Source organism: Cupressus sempervirens, chromosome 3 (genome assembly GCF_028749045.1).
Source record: "Cupressus sempervirens isolate cs-2001-9-10 chromosome 3, ASM2874904v1, whole genome shotgun sequence".
NCBI classification, from domain to species: domain Eukaryota; kingdom Viridiplantae; phylum Streptophyta; class Pinopsida; order Cupressales; family Cupressaceae; genus Cupressus; species Cupressus sempervirens.
Window position 1 is genome coordinate 66934335 of NC_143120.1, and position 17952 is coordinate 66952286.

The following is a 17952-nucleotide window of genomic DNA, read 5'->3' on the forward strand; positions in this document are numbered from 1 at the left end:
CCTTAACCTTCTTTGAAATCTTAGTCTCCAAAGCACTATAGAGATCTACAATTTCCCCAGGGTCTAATATTCTCAAAGACATCTTCTAAGATATTTGCAAACCCAAAATAATAAGTCCACAAGATCAATTGGCACCACAAGATCAACCAACTTTAATACCACTTGATGCACTACAAGATAGGAAAATCCCCAAAGGAGATGTCCTAGACCCCAAAAAATAACCATAGAATAGAAGAAAATAATAACACAAAGATTTAGATCCAAATAACACCAATCATAAGATTTACGTCCAACACGTCTAATAGTAAGGCCATCTGGGTTATGATCAAATACAAAAGCAATCACAATAATAGTTCTACAAGACCTTGCAAGATCCAACCTCTAGCTAGCCCAGACTCACAATTTGGTAGAAAACCCCAAGAAGAATCTAAACTTGTTCTTGTAAGCAACCAAATGACCTTCTTATTTTCCCAACCCACAGTTGCTACTAGCTTTTCTAAACTTGCTCCTCTTAGCTACTCCATGTTGAACTAAATAGTGACTCGAGACATCACAAGACCCTTTAGTTATACTAAACCAAACCACAAGTTGGCCTAACAAGTTACATTAAATAAAAAATCACATTAAATGCACACTCAAGCCATAAGTCAACCTAACGACAAACATTAAATACATGAAACAATTAAATACTTAGGACAAGTCCCAAGTTTACAATGCATAGCTAACTCAGAAGACCAAATAATAATATGTAGTCTTAAAAATAGGTCCATATGCCATCCAAATATCCAATTCCAAAAGTGCACATGCCAATCCCTCAGATTAAAATTGGAGAATACAATCTCGAATGTCTCTAACTCCAAGATGACCACTCCAAACTTTATGCACACTTAGAACAAGATTTCCCAATGTGCCTTGAACACATTCCCAATTGTGCAAACCATAAGTCCAAAAATCTAAGCCTAATGCTCCTACAAACAAGATTGCTGACTACTCCAGGATGGTCTTACATCATTAACACACCAGTAAAGCATGACTTAGCACACAAATTTAGGCTTGCTTTGTTTTGGGCCTTCTTGGACACCTTGGCAAAAAGTATGTTGATGCCACCTTCAAACCTTAGTTATAGGTAGGGGGCTTGTCATGTAAGTTGCTATAAGAATTTGGGAGTGATTTGAAATTTCTACGTATGAGCTTGAGAAGCACAAAGTTAGGTTCCTCAACCTCTAGGCCTTCTCCTCTAAATTCCTATAATATTAATGAACATGCACCATATAAAACCAATGTAGCACATCTTTGGAAGACAAGTCAACTACCACAAGGACACATAACAACAAAGCATACAGTTACACTTTTGGAAGGCTAAACAATCTAGATCGCATGATACAAGAGTTAACGTGATATAATTAAAACAATACATGTGGTCACTAATAAGGATAAGTGTACAAACCACAAAACAAACACACATAAAAATAAACTTAGTGAGATATTATTGCATGAATTTAGAAAGGTCAAATACATTCACAAGGATGACGACGCTGATTTCCAAATGATCATAACAACTCAAACACAATTTAAAAATGGGCAACAAACCAAGCCAATCATTAATAGAAAAAAAAAGATAAATCACATCCTATATGACAAACCTTAAAATTTTAGATCTTAATGAATAACAATTTTAAGAATAATACAAATAAGAATCAAGAAAATTACTATTTCCAACATGTCTTCTTATACACAAAGCATAATTTAAATTTTTTAATAAAATAATCAACACATAAGAAATAAGAATATAAATTATATCAACCTAACCAACTTCATCATCAAAATAGAATTTAATAAATACTACTCACAAATTTAACTTTAAAAAAAAAAAAAAAATACAATAAAAGTTATTGAGTAAACAATAAATCCCCCACTTAAAAAACAAAAAGCAGCTTCAAATCAATTGGAGTGGTTTAGAACTAAATACGGCATGTACCTTTCATAATGCTTATATAACTAAATGGTCGTATTAACTTGACAAGGATACACATATAAATACCAGGGAAAGGGCCATTAAAGATAAGGCTGAAAAATGGCGCTCTGCGTTCAATTTTCACCTCCATTTTGCAGCAGCAGCGGAAATACAGTTCTTCTTCCAAGGTATTTTCCCTTCCATAGCTTTTTCGTTATTTTATTTCGCATTTCTTTGTTTTATTTCATTTGGTTGCAGAGACAATTGCTATGACCCCATAATTGAGCTTTCATTAACAACAGGCAATTTGTTCCATTTCATTGAAATGTCGTACCTACAGTAAAAATCCTTTTTTTCAAGTAGTAAAAATTTCCTTGACCTGTAAACTGGTTTAGTTAGGTTCGTTGTATGTCACCCTTAGTGGAAACAAAATCTGCACTTATTTGAGCAGCGTCCATTTTTTCAAGAATTCCGTTAGGGACATATCCGTTCGCCTCCATATTGTCTCTGCAAGTTGACATATTCCGAGAACAAAGGTGCTTCATAATCCGAACAGCTGTTCCAAAAGCTTTTATATATTCCTCATGGTGGCCGTTTAGACCTCTTCTTATTGAAGTCCAAACTTCTTTCTTCTGAGGTAAATCTTGGACGAGATTCTAAGTTGTCTTCAATGTAGCGTGAAATAATCTTTGACTAGCTGAAGATTTATAAAGATGGGCCATGGTTGAATGTTCTCTGAAAGAAAAGAGCAATAAACACAATTTGAAAATAGAAATAGATTTTCGTAAACAAGAGACAAGACAGCAATTTTATAGTGGTTCACTAAAATGACTACATCTACTTGTTCAAGTAAGGCAATATCTTTATTCACTTCTCATGTACACCCTACATCCAATTTGCACTTATACTTTTGTTTAATCATTTGAACATGAAGAGACAACAAAGAAGTGAACAGAAGAGGAATTGAATGGTCTCACGATCGTTCATCTTTACGTCCTCAATAATCTCTCACTTAATGTCCATTGCATATAGCATATTCATTCTTATTATTTAATTGCCTAGGAAATGTACCAAGGCTTTTTCATCTTTATTTTTTCATAATAAAGCGACTATATAAGTTCACTTTAATATTATTTTATAAAATCCAATTTAGGAAATATTTCCCAATTTACTCATAAAAAGGTCATATAGACCTAGAAGCCAGTTGACCATGGATGATGCTTTAGTCTTCTAGGCCTACTGACAATTCCCCCTCAAATAAGAATCCTCCTATAATGACCCTGCTCAAATCTGATCTCAAAATGCTGATAAAGGCTCAAGGAATTTCATCAAACACTTTGCATACAAGGGTCATATGACTGATATAAAATTTCAGTTTGCTTTAATAACTCTTTTCTTGAATTAGCATCGATGAGGATGTTTACAAATGACTCTAAATTGATTAAACAATGATCTAACATGAATGTGCAACTTATTCTGACAATATTGAATACATATATGAATTCTAATCATAAAAAAAATGATCACCTACAGCCAACTAGTATTTTGTCAAACAGTTGGTATGCAAACTACTAAGCTGACTACAAATGATATAGAATTGCTCAATGACAACAACAAATGACCAGCAAATTGGTATCTCTTATTACAACACAATGATTCAATACAATGCTCATCAATAAGCCAAGAATCTTGGCATTTACAAGAATTACAAATATATGATATGCTGGTATGAAAATGCACTCCTACAGCTGTAACTAAAAGTTATGGTTATACAATGAAATGATGGACTATATGCAATGAAACCTGGTTGGATAGAAGTGCCCTTGTGAATAGATGAAGAAGCAACCAAACTCCAATTGAAAATGTGTGCTTCCAAGCCAAATCGAGCTCCCTAAGCCAGCTGCCCCTGTTCTGGTCTGATCTTGAAAATAAAATAATATACAGCATATTAATTCTGTCTCAAGCACCAAACATCATCTCCAAGATCCAAGGAAATGGGCGACCCAAGCCTTGAATGAAATCGATGCCAAATGTGAGCGCCACAACCAAAATCGCACCTACCAAAGGCGCCCTTTCAAGACTGTAATATCTGATTTTAATATCAGATTTATTCACCAATATAATCTGCTTTCTTCACTGGGGAAAATCGATGCCAGGAATGATGAACCAGCTCCAAAGGATAGCTATAATCTCTAATGCAAATAGCAATCGATATCATACAAAATTGTGGCCCTCATATGCAGACTTATGTGATTGAAACATCATATCAGCAATTTTGGAAATGACGAATGCTGCAAGTAGAACCCTAGCATAGCCAAAGGTGAAGACTTTGATCACCAAAATGTCACGAGATTTTAAGCAACGAAGCACAAATGAAAGTCTGAAGTAACTTTCTCCCAGCTGCAATAATTCAAGTGATATTTCATACCCTTAGAATTGCGTACCAATTGAGAGTTTTCGTTCTCAATGGCCAATTGTGACTGCTGCAGAAACCCTTGGCTCCACAATGCACATCCACAACAAACACCAACAACAACAGATGTGCTTGTCAAGAATGAAGCCCAGGATGCCTATTTATTCTTTTTTCTTCACTTTCTCCAGAAACTTCTAGAACATTATTTTATTTATTAAGTGACTTTATAAAATATTTTATAATTCAAGTCACTTTATTAATTAAATATAAAGTTACCTTTTAATATTTATTTATTTGATAACTTTATAAATAATAAACTTAATACCACTTATTTATTTAATTAAAATAATTAATTAGTCATCCTCATAAAATATTCATTATTTTGGACAGTTTAATTAATTAAATTAATTAAATCAAATTACCTCCAAAACGGGGACATTACAGTCTGTCCCTCCTGAAATTGCTTGTCCTCAAGCAATTCACCACCTGGACCCCACAAGAAGAGTTGCATAATGTCCCTATCATCACCAAACAATCTTTGCAACATTTGCCCAAACTGAAACTGTTGTACCAACTCAATATCATCAAGTGTTGCAGAAGTATAAGCCTCAAGTGGAAGCAACCCAAGAGACTGATCAACTTTGCCTCCAAACTTCGTACAAGCTAAACTATCATCCCAACTATTTAGCACATGCTCTCCTGAATTGTGCATCATGAATAGGTCATGTACATGAGAATAAAAAATGAAGCTGTGAGCATTCCTCACCATGTACACTTCTGAAATCTCCTCTATGAGCCCCGTTTGCATTCCCAATGCACTAGTAGGATCACAAATACTATCAAAAATGCTCATCTCAAGACCGGAATCAAGAGAGCTATCATCATCCAAGCCATAGAGTAGATTGTCATATGACCAAGTGGCATCCACTTCGAACAATGGATTGAGAATCATCTCATGTTTCACTTGAATCACCTTTTTCTTTCTCTTACTGTCTAGCCCTCTGATAGAATGCAAGCCTCCATCCGTAATACCCCTCAATACATGCCTCCTACCATCAACCTCAAAAGACATCTCCATCTTAGGTACATTGAGGGTAAATACTCCCAAGTCCTGGAGCCACTTCATCCCAAAACTATGTCCATCTCTCCCATGTTGACCACATAAAAATCTGAATGTAACTCATAGTTGTTCAATCTCAAGGTTAGATTAGCAACCTTTCTGGTGCATGCGAGAGTATATCCATCTACTACTCGAACTCTGAATCCATCAAAATCCTCAACCTGAAGTTTGCACTGAGCTACAAAATCTCCATTAATAAAGTTATGTGTTGCACCAGTATCAAGCATAGCGATGCAATGTTGTCCATCAACTGTCCCCCTAAACCTGAATGTAGTCTCATCCTGAACATTGGCAATATATGCCATGGGAGTAGAAGTCTTCTCACTTTGACTAAATTCTGAAGCAACCCGTTGATCAACTTCATCACAATCAGAGCCCTCATAGTATGCCCAAATGAAACGGTTCGCTTTGCTCTTTGGCCTCAAAGGGCAATCATGATCCTTGTTGTAAGGCTCCTTGCACCGATAGCATAATTTCTTCTTCCTCAACTCTTCTCGTGTCTCCTCATCCATCATAGGTGCTGATTTCTTTTTCTTGTCTGATTGTTGGGGAGTCTCATTGCTTGTCAAAGGGATTTCCTTATGCAAGCTCTTGCTCTTTGGTGCTGCAAACTCCATGCTCCTAGCCTTCTTCATTGCCTCCTGAAGAGTAAGAGGATCAAAGGCTTTTATCCATCCTCTCATAGGCTCCAATAAGCCCTGCATGAATAACACTACCAGTCGTCTTTTTGAGATATTGGGAACCATTATTGACAATTTCTAAAAGTCCCCAATGTAGCTCTCCAAACTCCCAACTTGCTTGAGTTGAGCCAAATCTCTGAAGTATGATTCTGGGTCTTTCTTGTCAAAGTGTTCCACCAATCTATCCACAAACTCCTGATAAGATGTAATTTGATTATGCTGCAGTGTAATCAATCCATGATACCACCATTCGTGTGCTGCTCCTTCCAGGTGCAAAGTGGCAAACTTGATGGTTTCCTCTTCTGTCATGGGTCGAAGAGCCAAGAAAGTATCCAACTTATGAATCCATGATTATGTAGTAGATTTGCCACTTCCATCAAACATAGGTAATGTAAGCTTATTAGTAGCCTGCTTGAGATCCTTATTCTGATTCCGAGGTCTCCTCTCCTGTCGGGATCTGTAGTAGTCCATCCTCGTTTGTACAAAATGATCAAAATGCATGAGCTCTCGAGCTCCTAGTGTCAATTGTTGCCATTCATCATGAGCAGCCATATATACATCAGCAAAGGTAGGCTCCTCATCATCTTCAACATTCTCTTCCACTGCACGTTCTTCCCTCAAGAAGGTGGGTCGTGTAGGTCTATCTGTTGTTCTGGAAAGAGTTATATGAACTCTAGGTGATCCCACTGCACTCCTGTTATCCCCTTGCTCCTGATTCCATCTGTCCTGTGTGTTCATGTGCTCAACCACGGTGGTGAGTGCCTGCAAAGCCTTAGCCATCCGCTCTTGCCTTGTAACCATTGCTCTGAAAAATTCCCTTGTTTCTTGATCCTCATTCCTATTGGCTCTTGGTGGGCTATGCTCTTGCCTGTCACCCATGGTGTCTGGCTGCCTGTCAAAATCTTGTTCCCTATCAAACCAAGCTCACCTGTAAGTGTAAAATCTGTGAGGGCCAACACCAGGTGTCTGCATGTGATTGCTAAATCCTCAGGATGGCAGAAATTTAGCTCTGATAGCACTGTAATGACCCTGCTCAAATCTGATCTCAAAATGCTGATAAAGGCTCAAGGAATTTCATCAAACACTTTGCATACAAGGGTCATATGACTGATATAAAATTTCAGTTTGCTTTAATGACTCTTTTCTTCAATTAACATCAATGAAGATGTTTACAAATGACTCTAAATTGATTAAACAATGACCTAACATGAATGTGCAACTTATTCTAACAATATTGAATGCATATATGAATTCTAATCATAAAAAAAATGATCACCTACAGCCAACTAGTATTTTGTCAAACAGTTGGTATGCAAACTACTAAGCTGACTACAAATGATATAGAATTGCTCAATGACAACTACAAATGACCAACAAATTAGTATCTCTTATTACAACACAATGATCCAATACAATGCTCATCAATAAGCCAAGACTCTTGGCATTTACAAGAATTACAAATATATGATATGCTGGCATCAAAATGCACTCCTACAACTATAACTAAAAGTTATGGTTATACAATGAAATGATGGACTATATGCAATGAACCTTGGTTGGATTGTAGCACCCTTGTGAATAGATGAAGAAGCAACCAAACTCCAATTGAAAATGTGTGCTTCCAAGCAAAATCGAGCTCCCTAAGCCAGCCACCCCTGTTCTGGTCTGATCTTGAAAATTAAATAATATGCAGCATATAAATTCCGTCTCAAGCACCAAACATCATTTCCAAGATCCAAGGAAATGGGCGACCCAAGCCTTGAATGAAATCGATGCCAAATGTGAGCGCCACAACCAAAATCGCACCTACCAAAAGTGTCCTTTCAAGATTGTAATATCTGATTTTAATATCAGATTTTTTCACCAATATAATCTGCTTTCTTCACCAAGGAAAATCGATGCCAAGAATGATAAACCAGCTCCAAAGGATAGCTATAATCTCTAATGCAAATAGCAATCAATATCATGCAAAATTGCGGCCCTCATATGCAAACTTATGTGACTAAAACATCATATCAGCAATTTTGGAAATGACGAATGCTGCAAGTAGAACCCTAGCATAGTCAAAGATGAAGACTTTGATCACCAAAATGTCTTCAACAATTCCTCAAATTGAACCATCCAAAACTTGGCCGAAGACCACAAGATTTTAAGTAATGAATCACAAATGAAAGTCTGAAGTAACTTTCTCCCAGCTGCAATAATTCAAGTGATATTTCACACCCTCAAAATTGCGTACCAATTGAGAGTTTTCGTTCTCAATGGCCAATTGTGACTACTGCAGAAACCCTAGGCTCCACAATGCATATCAATAACAAACACCAACAACAACAGATGTGCTTGCCGAGAATGAAGCCTAGGATGCCTATTTATTCTTTTTTCTTCACTTTCGCCAGAAACTTCTAGAACATTATTTTATTTATTAAGTGATTTTATAAAATATTTTATAATTCAAGTCACTTTATTAATTAAATATAAAGTTACCTTTTAATATTTATTTATTTGATAATTTTATAAATAATTAACTTAATACCACTTATTTATTTAATTAAAATAATTAATTAGTCATCCTCATAAAATATTCATTATTTTGGACAACTTAATTAATTAAATTAATGAAATCAAATTACCTCCAAAATGGGGACATTACACCTCCCTAAAAAGTAGGAGCCACAACTAAAGTCTCCAAAATGATCTTGGAGGTGCTTTGATGCATAACTCCTAGTCAAGCCCTAAAATTTGGGGATCCTTCCTAAAGTCTAGGAAATTATCCCAAATTGTTCAAAATGGCTCACAAAGCCTCTGCAAAGCGCCATTAACCATTGATCGAGTTCCCTATCCACATTGTTGACCTAGGAGATCTCAGATAATAGGTCAACTTTTTGCCATTTGCTAAGAAAGGGACGTTACAAAGTAAGTAGGATAAAAAATTATTGGACAACAATCTAGCTATTGTTAGGAATTCATTAAAAGTGGAAGCCATTTTGAAGCAATCCCAAGCTTTCATTGTGATTGGGGCATGGAGTTTTGTAGGGGTAGTTTAATATTTGAGAAAGATTGTCAAACCATCTTCCACAATTTGTAATGCTTTATATTCCTAGAGGGTATAATCCAACCAAAAGACATTTGTTTATTTGAAGTAAAAGATTTGCAAGATGTCGATTTTGGCAATATCTAGCCTGCGATTACTATTTTAAGTGGAGATCAATGTTAATAATAACATTAAAAATATTAATTAAAAATTAAATATCTTATCTATATGTGTGTTTTAAAATTTGAATGTATTAAATATATATTAAAACCTAAATATACACATAAATATACACATTACAAATTTTACATTATTTTTAATTTTTAGTTTATCATATAACTATTAATAACTATTAATATTTAATAATCATTAGAAAATGGCTTTGAGCGGGAAGAGGAGTGGGGGTGGGTTTCCAAATTCAAAGTTTGCTATGGGGGAAGATGTTGAAGAGGAGGATGATCAAGGTGGATTTGGGAAGGAGTTTGTGCAGCGGGTGATTTGTTCTACCCCTTCTTTGCTGCATTTGGAGGTTTCACTAGGATTTGTGTTTATGAGGTTCTTTTGGCCTCTATGGCTTCCTACAGGTGGATCATTGATCTTTTGGCATACTTGGGTTACTATCTTCCTCGTTTGAATGCTTGATCATATGTCTTGGTGGATTTCTTTGGCCTTGTGCCCTTTGTTATGGGTCCCCCTTCTCTTTGGTTGTGTGCTCATGAGAGGAAGGACTGGTTTGGACTTGTTTGGAGACATCTTCCCTACGCTAGGACTTGCATTGGAAAGGGTTTGGTCCCAAAGCTATGTTTGCTTTCAATGATGATGTGGGAGCTTCTAGTTCTTGGTGGTTTCTTGGGTTTTTCAGTGGTTGGGGGTCTGATGAAGTGAGCTTTTCTACTTCTTGCATTTGGTTTCCACAAACTTATTAGGTGGGTTTGTGGCGAGCGACATGTAAAGTTCAGGTTGGGAGTTGTAGATGTGGCTCTCAATCTCCTTTATCCATGACTTCTGTCTGTTTTGGCACTATTGTGCACGGATGCTCCCAGTCCATGCTGATGGGGTACTCTACCATTCTCCCCTTTGTTTGTGGCTTTCGTGGAGCATTTTTGTTGGGGGATTTATGCACATTCTCTGCGCTTACTACCTTTGCTGTCCCTTTTGCACTTATCTATGGTGATTGGTTCTCAGTTTGGCAAGTGTTAACGGATGCTATTGGGGTTTTGACCTAGATGTTTTCCCACGACTCAGTTTTGACTAGGGGTAATGTCTCATTGCAAAGGATTGTGGAGAATGTTGGAAAGGTGCTCAATTTTTCAAGTGTTGATTCTTGGCTATTTTCACCCCTATTCAATCCATCATTGATAACCTATCTAAGAGATCTTTAATGGGCTGGATTCTTTGCAGTGGGTTAACACGCTAAAGTTGGAGGTTTGACATTTCGCGTTGCCTCGGTCCCTTGTTTTGTCGAGTGCCAATATGTTTTGGTACTGAGTAGCTCAGCCTCTTCTTTTGCTGAGTTGACTCGATTGTAATGTTCCATTCGTCTTGTGTATCTGGTTGCGAGTTACGTAATGTTGAATGGCCATACGGAAGGGTTTGTAGGGAGGCCGTACGAAAACAAGTATGGTTGTACGGTGTCTGGAAGGAGGATGTGGAAGTTGTAGGTCAAAATTGGGAGCCCGTATGGTAAACTGGAAGGCCGTACGGTATGTGATGAGGGACAAACAGACCGTATGATTAAGGTTGTACGATATGTGGTGGCTGTACGGTAGGCTTGGTAGTGGCTGGAAATGGATGCTAGTTGGAGGTCGTACATGGTGATGTACGGATCTAGGGTGTACAGTGATTGCAGACCAATGGATAAGGAGGTGGTATGGATGGTGTGATTGTTGGCAATTGGCTAATGAAAATATGTAATTGTTGTCATTTATGGCAACACATGATGTACATGCTTGTAGGAAACTTCGAAAATAAAGATACTTAGCTTTTGGTACTCAGAAAATTGTCCAAGTATGAATTTGGTTTATAGCAATGTATTTTTTTGTATGTAACTTGTTATTGACATCATATTATGATTAGCGAAGTTAGATGGAGATAGTATACATGTTGATGATGACGAGTATAACCTCAGACATCAGTACAGACTGTACGGAAAAGAGATATTTGTGTTTTACCAGTGAAACAGGATAGTGAAATTAAAGGAAATGAATTATTTTGTTTACAAAACAATTTCTTGACCAATTAGGGTTGACATCCTAGATGTTTGCTCTAAGTTGAAAAGTATATTGTGGTCTTAGCCTATATTCCAGAAGTCTAATTACTTGTTTGGGCAGAGAGCTCTTTTTGTAATTGGAAGTGCATGTTTGGGCAGTGGGCTCATGTTGCATCTACTATACTACAACTCCTAATAGGGTTGGAATCTCGTAACAGGGATTCAAAGTCTTCTAATAGGGATTCTCTATACTGAATTTTCTCATTGACTCCTAACAGGGTCCATCCTCTAACAAAAAACATATATATTAGTATATTATCTAGTGGGTATCATCCCCACCAAGGTTTTTCCTTGGCCAGGGTTTCCCTAGTTAACAAAATATGGTGTTATGAGTTATCTTTATGCATGGTTATTGTTACTGTTTAGCATTACTTGTTTACTTTCTTATGTATGGTTCAAAGAAATTAATAATATCCAGTTGGCAACTAAAGTTTGTAAATTACTGATTCACCCCCCTCTCAGTAATTCCTATTTCTAACAATTGGTATCAGAGCATAGTTACTTAGAAAAGGCTTAACAACTTGAGTAAGATCCCTATGGATATGAAATAGTTGATGAAGAACCTTAAAGAGGCACTTGAACAAATTGATCTCCTTACTGAAAAAAGAGATAAGCTGAAGGATATATATGAAGACTCTAAAGTATACATTGGACAATTGAAGGACAAGATTGAACATCTTAAATCCAAGCTTGAATCTACTGAATCTGAAACTAGTCATGATGAATATTCAAAGCTGAAGATAGAGTACAAAATCTTGAAGCATGAATTGAAGATTACTAATCTAAAGTTGACTTTGAAGAATGATCCTAGCAAAGTTGAATCTGATTTGAAGATTGAGAATACAGATCTTAGAGCAAGTCTGACAAAGAAGACATCTAAATTTGAAACATTGAAAGAAGATCATAAAGAAATTCATAAGTACAACACTATTGTGAAAGGGAAGTTAACTCAATGCAAGCAGCAACTTGAGAAGCTTTATTCTAGCAAAGAAAAGCTTGATGATTCAATGTCAATACAAAGACCTACTTATGATAAGACTGGTCTTGGTTATCTATTTAACATGTCTGCAAAGAAACCTGAGATTAGATCAGATCCGAAAGAAAAAGATAAATTTGATGATAAAATTGAATCCAGTCAATCTTCTAATAAACCTGAAGAAGTTGGACAAAACAAGGAATTTGAGATATTGGATGAACTAAAGCAAATGAAATTTAGAAGGCAAAAAATGCAGCTTTGCCTTGATTAAGAAGCTCGACAACTTGTGCTGTTGGCTGTGAAGCAGTTTGCCTTGCTTGGGCAGCCAAACGTTTCCAGCACTCGAACTTCATGGTCAAACTTGTGACAGTAATTACATTTTACATTTTGCTTCGTAGAGCCATCTAGAGATTGAGCAGAAGGTTGATGCTGGAAAGGATGAGAAGACTGATGGTTGCTGATGTTCTGTTGAAAAGATTTTTGCAGCAAATACCTACTCTGAGGAGGCTGTAGAAGTACTGCAGCCAAATTGTTGTTTCCAACGGTCCTGCTGTAGAAGTTTGGTGCATAATTCTGGAAACTTCAGATCAACACTAGTTGACGTAATGTTGAGTGTTTCTATGAAGTGCTCATAGGACGATGGTAGACTTTTCAGAGTGATGACTACCATATCCTCTTCCTCCATTTTCCGACCAATAGCTTCAAGCTAATCGCGAATGTCCTTAATCTTTGTCAGATGCTCTTGCAAGGACATACGTTCATCCATCATAATGGAGAACAACTGATTTTTCAGAAAGAATGCCCGACTTTTGTCAGATGTTTCATGCAGCTCCTTTAGATATTTCTAGATTTTTGCAGCTGACTTGTCGGAAGGAATCTGTGGTAGCTGATCATCAATAACAGAGAGCTTGAGAAGCATAACAGCCTCTCGATTGCGATCATCAAACTTGTCCTGTTTTGCTTGGTCGGAGGTTAGACGAGTCTTTGTGCCTAGAACAAGCTCATCCAAACGACGATACTCGAAGATGGTTAACATGCGCTGCTTCTAGTGGTTATAATTGTGGCCATTGAATCTTAGACTACCCTCCAACATCAGATTGGTCAAAGATGCCATTTGCACGAAGTTTGAGGCAATGTTGAGGCTGATCCAGAAAAAAATGACAAGTACCCAAAAGAGTAGACGGAAAACATAGAAGGAATCTGAAGTCGGATTTCAAATCTGTCAGCTCAAAAATCGAGGCACAGAAAATAAGGCACTCACAAAAATTTGATGAAGACCCATTTGAGATCTCGAAAAACCCACCACAACTATGAAATCGAAAAAAATTCTAGACCCCAAAAACTAGGGTTTTGAGCAGAATAATAGTCGGCGGCCAATGAAGGCTTTGAGGGCAAAAAAAATGGCAGATACAGGCGGATTTGAGATAGGCAAATACAGGTGGATTGAACATGTTTTCGTTGCGTTTGGAGGAAAAGAAATTGCAAAAAATGGCTGAATTTTGTTTGGAATAGAAGCGTTTGTGATTGGAACAGCATAAACAAGGAGTTTGTGGCAAAACGAACTCGGTTTGCTCCCAAAAACACTGGTCATGACCTCTAAGAAGAAAAATGTGAGCCATTTTTAATTGAGCAGAGGTAAAAACGGGTGCCAAACACCAGAAAGCCATCGGTTTTTGCAGGCCGTGGATCTCCCACTGTGGCCGTGATTTTGCAAAGAGAAAAACCCGTGTTTTTCCAAAGAAAAAAATAGAGATATGCAGGCTGTGGGTTCCCAGAAATTGGATGCTAAACAAACCCGCGATTTGACCACGATTTGTAGAAAATGTGCAGTAGAAGTTGTGTTTAGGGCACATATCCAAAATACCATGATTTTATCCATGCCAAATACCATTGAAAACGTGATCAAAAACCCTAGCCGGTTTGTTTTAGAAATAATTTTGAAAAATCTTAACAAATAATTTCAATAGAAATTATAAATTTTTCGAAAAAGTTTGAAGTACATGCTTTGATACCATGTTATAAGATTCAAGCATTGGCAGATTAACGAATTTTTGGATGATTGATTCATTAACAGAGGAAGAAATGTGTTCCTTATAAAGAATTACAAGGATGTTGTTGGATGTTGTTTCTAAAAGAAACAACGTAGACTGAAGACGAAATTAGAAACAAAACTAAAGACAGGATAGAAACATTCCTATCTGGACTGAAAACAAAAGAGACAGGATAAGAAACATTCCTATCTAGACTAAAAGATGGACTATAGACAAGTAGTTGACCATTATAGAAAATATTGAACTAAGGAGATAATATCTTAATAAAGATATTAAGATATTATCTTAATGAAAATTGAATCCAATTAATCTTCTGATAAACCTAAAGAAGTTGGACAAAACAAGGAAGTTGAGATATTGGATGAACCAAAGCAAATGGAATCTCCTAAGGAAACTAGGTATGAATTTAGAGGTAAGTGTTTTTCATGTAATGAAATTGGTCATATGAAAAGAGATTGTAAAAATAAGTCATTTAATCATGTTAAGGATTTTTATTGTCATAATTGTCATGGTATGGGTCATAGAGCAAATGATTATAGGAAACCTAAATATGATAATGATAGAAGGAATAGTAGAACGTCTGCAAATACTAACCCTATAGATAGAAGAAGATCCAATGAAAGGACATTGAGAGAAGGAAGACCTTATAAAGATAGAAGATAGATCGTGTGTTATAAGTGTAACAACTTTGGACATATAGCTCAAAATTTTCATGCACCTGATGATCAACAAAATCCTAGAAGCAAAACTCCAGTATGTTACTTATGCAACAACTTCGGACATACAACAAAGTATTGTAGGATGGACAAAAACTTCAGAGATAGAAGGAACAATGGAAGAAACTTCAGAAACAGAAGGAATGACATAAGGAACCATGAAAGGAACTTCGGAACTAATAAAGACAATGAGGAACAAAGAAATGTAGTCAGTGAACTTTGAGAAGAACTCAATGAGGCATTTGTAAAAGGATTAGACATCTCAACAGAAAAGTTAGAAGATGATGAGATAGGAAGATCAAAGTCAGTAATCGAGTTTGATTCAATTAAGTTGAATTAAGCTTGTTCACTACACCAGAATTTGAAACTTCATTTATAGATAGAATTATGTGTAATGAAGTTGGGAAAAGGTGTATTGAGATAAGTTTAGATGGTATCTAAGCTTGCTTGTAATTTGGAGCTTATCTAAACTAGTTATGAAGGAATTATGAGTTACTGTTATTACAGAGAAAGTCGATTATGTAGTAGATAATAAAAACTATGTTTTTGCAGAGAATTTCATAGAGCGAAGATTCTTGGAGCATTGTCATGATGGAAGGAAGCTGTAGTAAACTTTGGGTAGCATCTGAAGATCGGATAGAAGATCCTGAGTAGATATTTGATTTCAAAATGTAATTGATAGTTTTTTTGTTTGCAAAGTTCGCAATTAATGCAAGTTCGAGTTGAAGGAATAAAATGGAGTGCAGACTTGATTACCATTTCATTGTGATTACATCAGAAGCATAGAGCACTCAGAAGTGACTTGATAAGACAATTTCAAAGCAAATCCTATTTTTGGAAAGAGGTATTTTATCGTTCATCTGCAGAATTTATTCGATAAAAGTATATATTTGATAGAATCATGGATATGTCAGCAGTTCATAATGTTGAGAATGAGGAGAGACCGCTATTGAAGGTTGTTTCCGTGAAACTTGTAGAAGGAAACCCTAATTCAGCATTATCCATTACTCCGAACAATGTAGTTTATTTGGAAGATATAGGAAGTTATCTTAACATCAAGTTTGAATCTATTGGGAGCGAGTATATAAACAAGGGTGTGGAATTAGTCTTTAACCATGATATGTCAGTAAAGCTAGGATTTGAACACTTGAAGGAACTAGATCTTTTCAAATATCATTTCTACCGAGAATTGGACTCCGATGAGTGGACACAGATCATACTAAGTAGAATTCATGATGGAAAACTACGGATGGAAGATAATGTAGTTGATATTTCAGCCGACCTTATTCATGAGGTAACTGGTCCGAGCAAACAAGGCATTGTATCTATAGGCGAGAAACTTGTTAAGAAGAAGGTTGAAAGCTACACAAAAACAGTTTATAATAGAAAGGACTTGGTGATCAGCACCATTAAACAAGATGATGTAATATTCTTGAGAAGAATATTGCCTATTCTATATGTGCAAGTTCTAAGATTGATGAATTGTCAGCTGAATTCATGTATGCAACCTATAAGATATGTGTTGAGAAGGAACAAGTTAGTCTTAGTGAAATTTTAAGAATGCAACTTCTTAAAAACTTGGAGAAAATCAAGAAGACCAAGAATAGTCTGTTTAGATTTTAGTCATTGATCAATCATATATTCTTTCATGTACTTAAAAGATTTTCATATTTTTCAGTCATAGAGATTATGAGTAGTGAAAGATGTACAATGGAGAAAATCATAGATGTATGTAGAAGACATCCAGTAGATAAAATCTTGGATAGTGGGAATTTGATAATGAAAACATTTCAGAATGAGATGAGACAAAGATTCAGAATTGCACCTGCAATTGTAGAAAGATTTAAAGAGGATATATGTGTTATGGTTGATATAGATTTTACTTATATTCAAGCAATAGAACCTCGGGAAACATTTCTTGATCCCTTAGGTTATGAATTGAGTGATGAAGTAGAAGTTGGATATATTGATTTATTGTTGAAATTTGAGGAGGACCAAGCGGAGTATAGATTTGGGACTTATGAAGAAATTAACCAATCAGTTCATTAGGCATCCTTAGAGAAGGCATCTAACAAGAAGATAGAGACAATAATGAAGAAAACTATAACAAAGGCCGGTATGACAGAAAGTGAGTCACAGGCAGTTAGGCAGACTATGAAACAAGCTTATAATCTATGTGCAACCTTTGTTAGTGTCTATTGCAGAAACATCTTCAGAACAAAGCATTCCTTATGCAATAGTGTCAAATGTACAACCAAGTGAGCCAAAGAGGAAATAAAAAAGATTAGTGGAAGCTGTGACTACAAAGAAAAAGAGTTAAACAACAAGCCACTGGACCAGGAAAGAGACAAAAGGCATTGTTGACAATTGTTGAATCTAGTGAAGAAGAAGAAGAAGAAGAAGAAGAAGCTAAAAAGGCAGAGAAGGAAAAGCTCGGCAACCTTGGAAGCCGAAGATAGAGAAGATTAATTCAGCTATTGCTAATGAAGGCAACTTTGTTCAAATGAACAAATTTTATGACTTGTATAATAATATTGAGAAAGATTAGATTGATATCTCTACTGTGCTATGTATAATAGCTAACAATCTTAAACTCAAGGATATTGAAGACACGATAAACCAAAAGGTCTATGACAGACTTATTGAGAAGAAGGCACCAGCTCGAGAAGAGGACATAGAACTTCAAAAGTCTATGATAAGGACAATATGCAAGACTAATGATGAAGAAGTCAAGAGATTGTT

General features: G+C 36.1%; 1 protein-coding gene across 7 annotated transcripts in view; it reads left to right on the forward strand.

Moving 5' to 3' along the window:
• Window positions 1–1985: 1985 nt before the first annotated feature.
• PPD5 (PsbP domain protein (Mog1/PsbP/DUF1795-like photosystem II reaction center PsbP family protein)) overlaps window positions 1986–17952 on the forward strand; it is a 199858-nt gene continuing 183891 nt past the window's right edge. For 6 of the 7 annotated variants that reach the window (XR_016361943.1, XR_016361942.1, XR_016361945.1 and 3 more), the window contains exon 1: window positions 1986–2142. Coding sequence is in view for 1 of the 7 variants with exons in the window: in XM_089818395.1 (XP_089674521.1) it covers window positions 2075–2142 (68 nt within the window). In the remaining 6 variants the exon portion in view is untranslated. The remainder of the gene's footprint in view (window positions 2143–17952) is intronic. The other variant, XR_016361946.1, reaches the window with a different exon arrangement.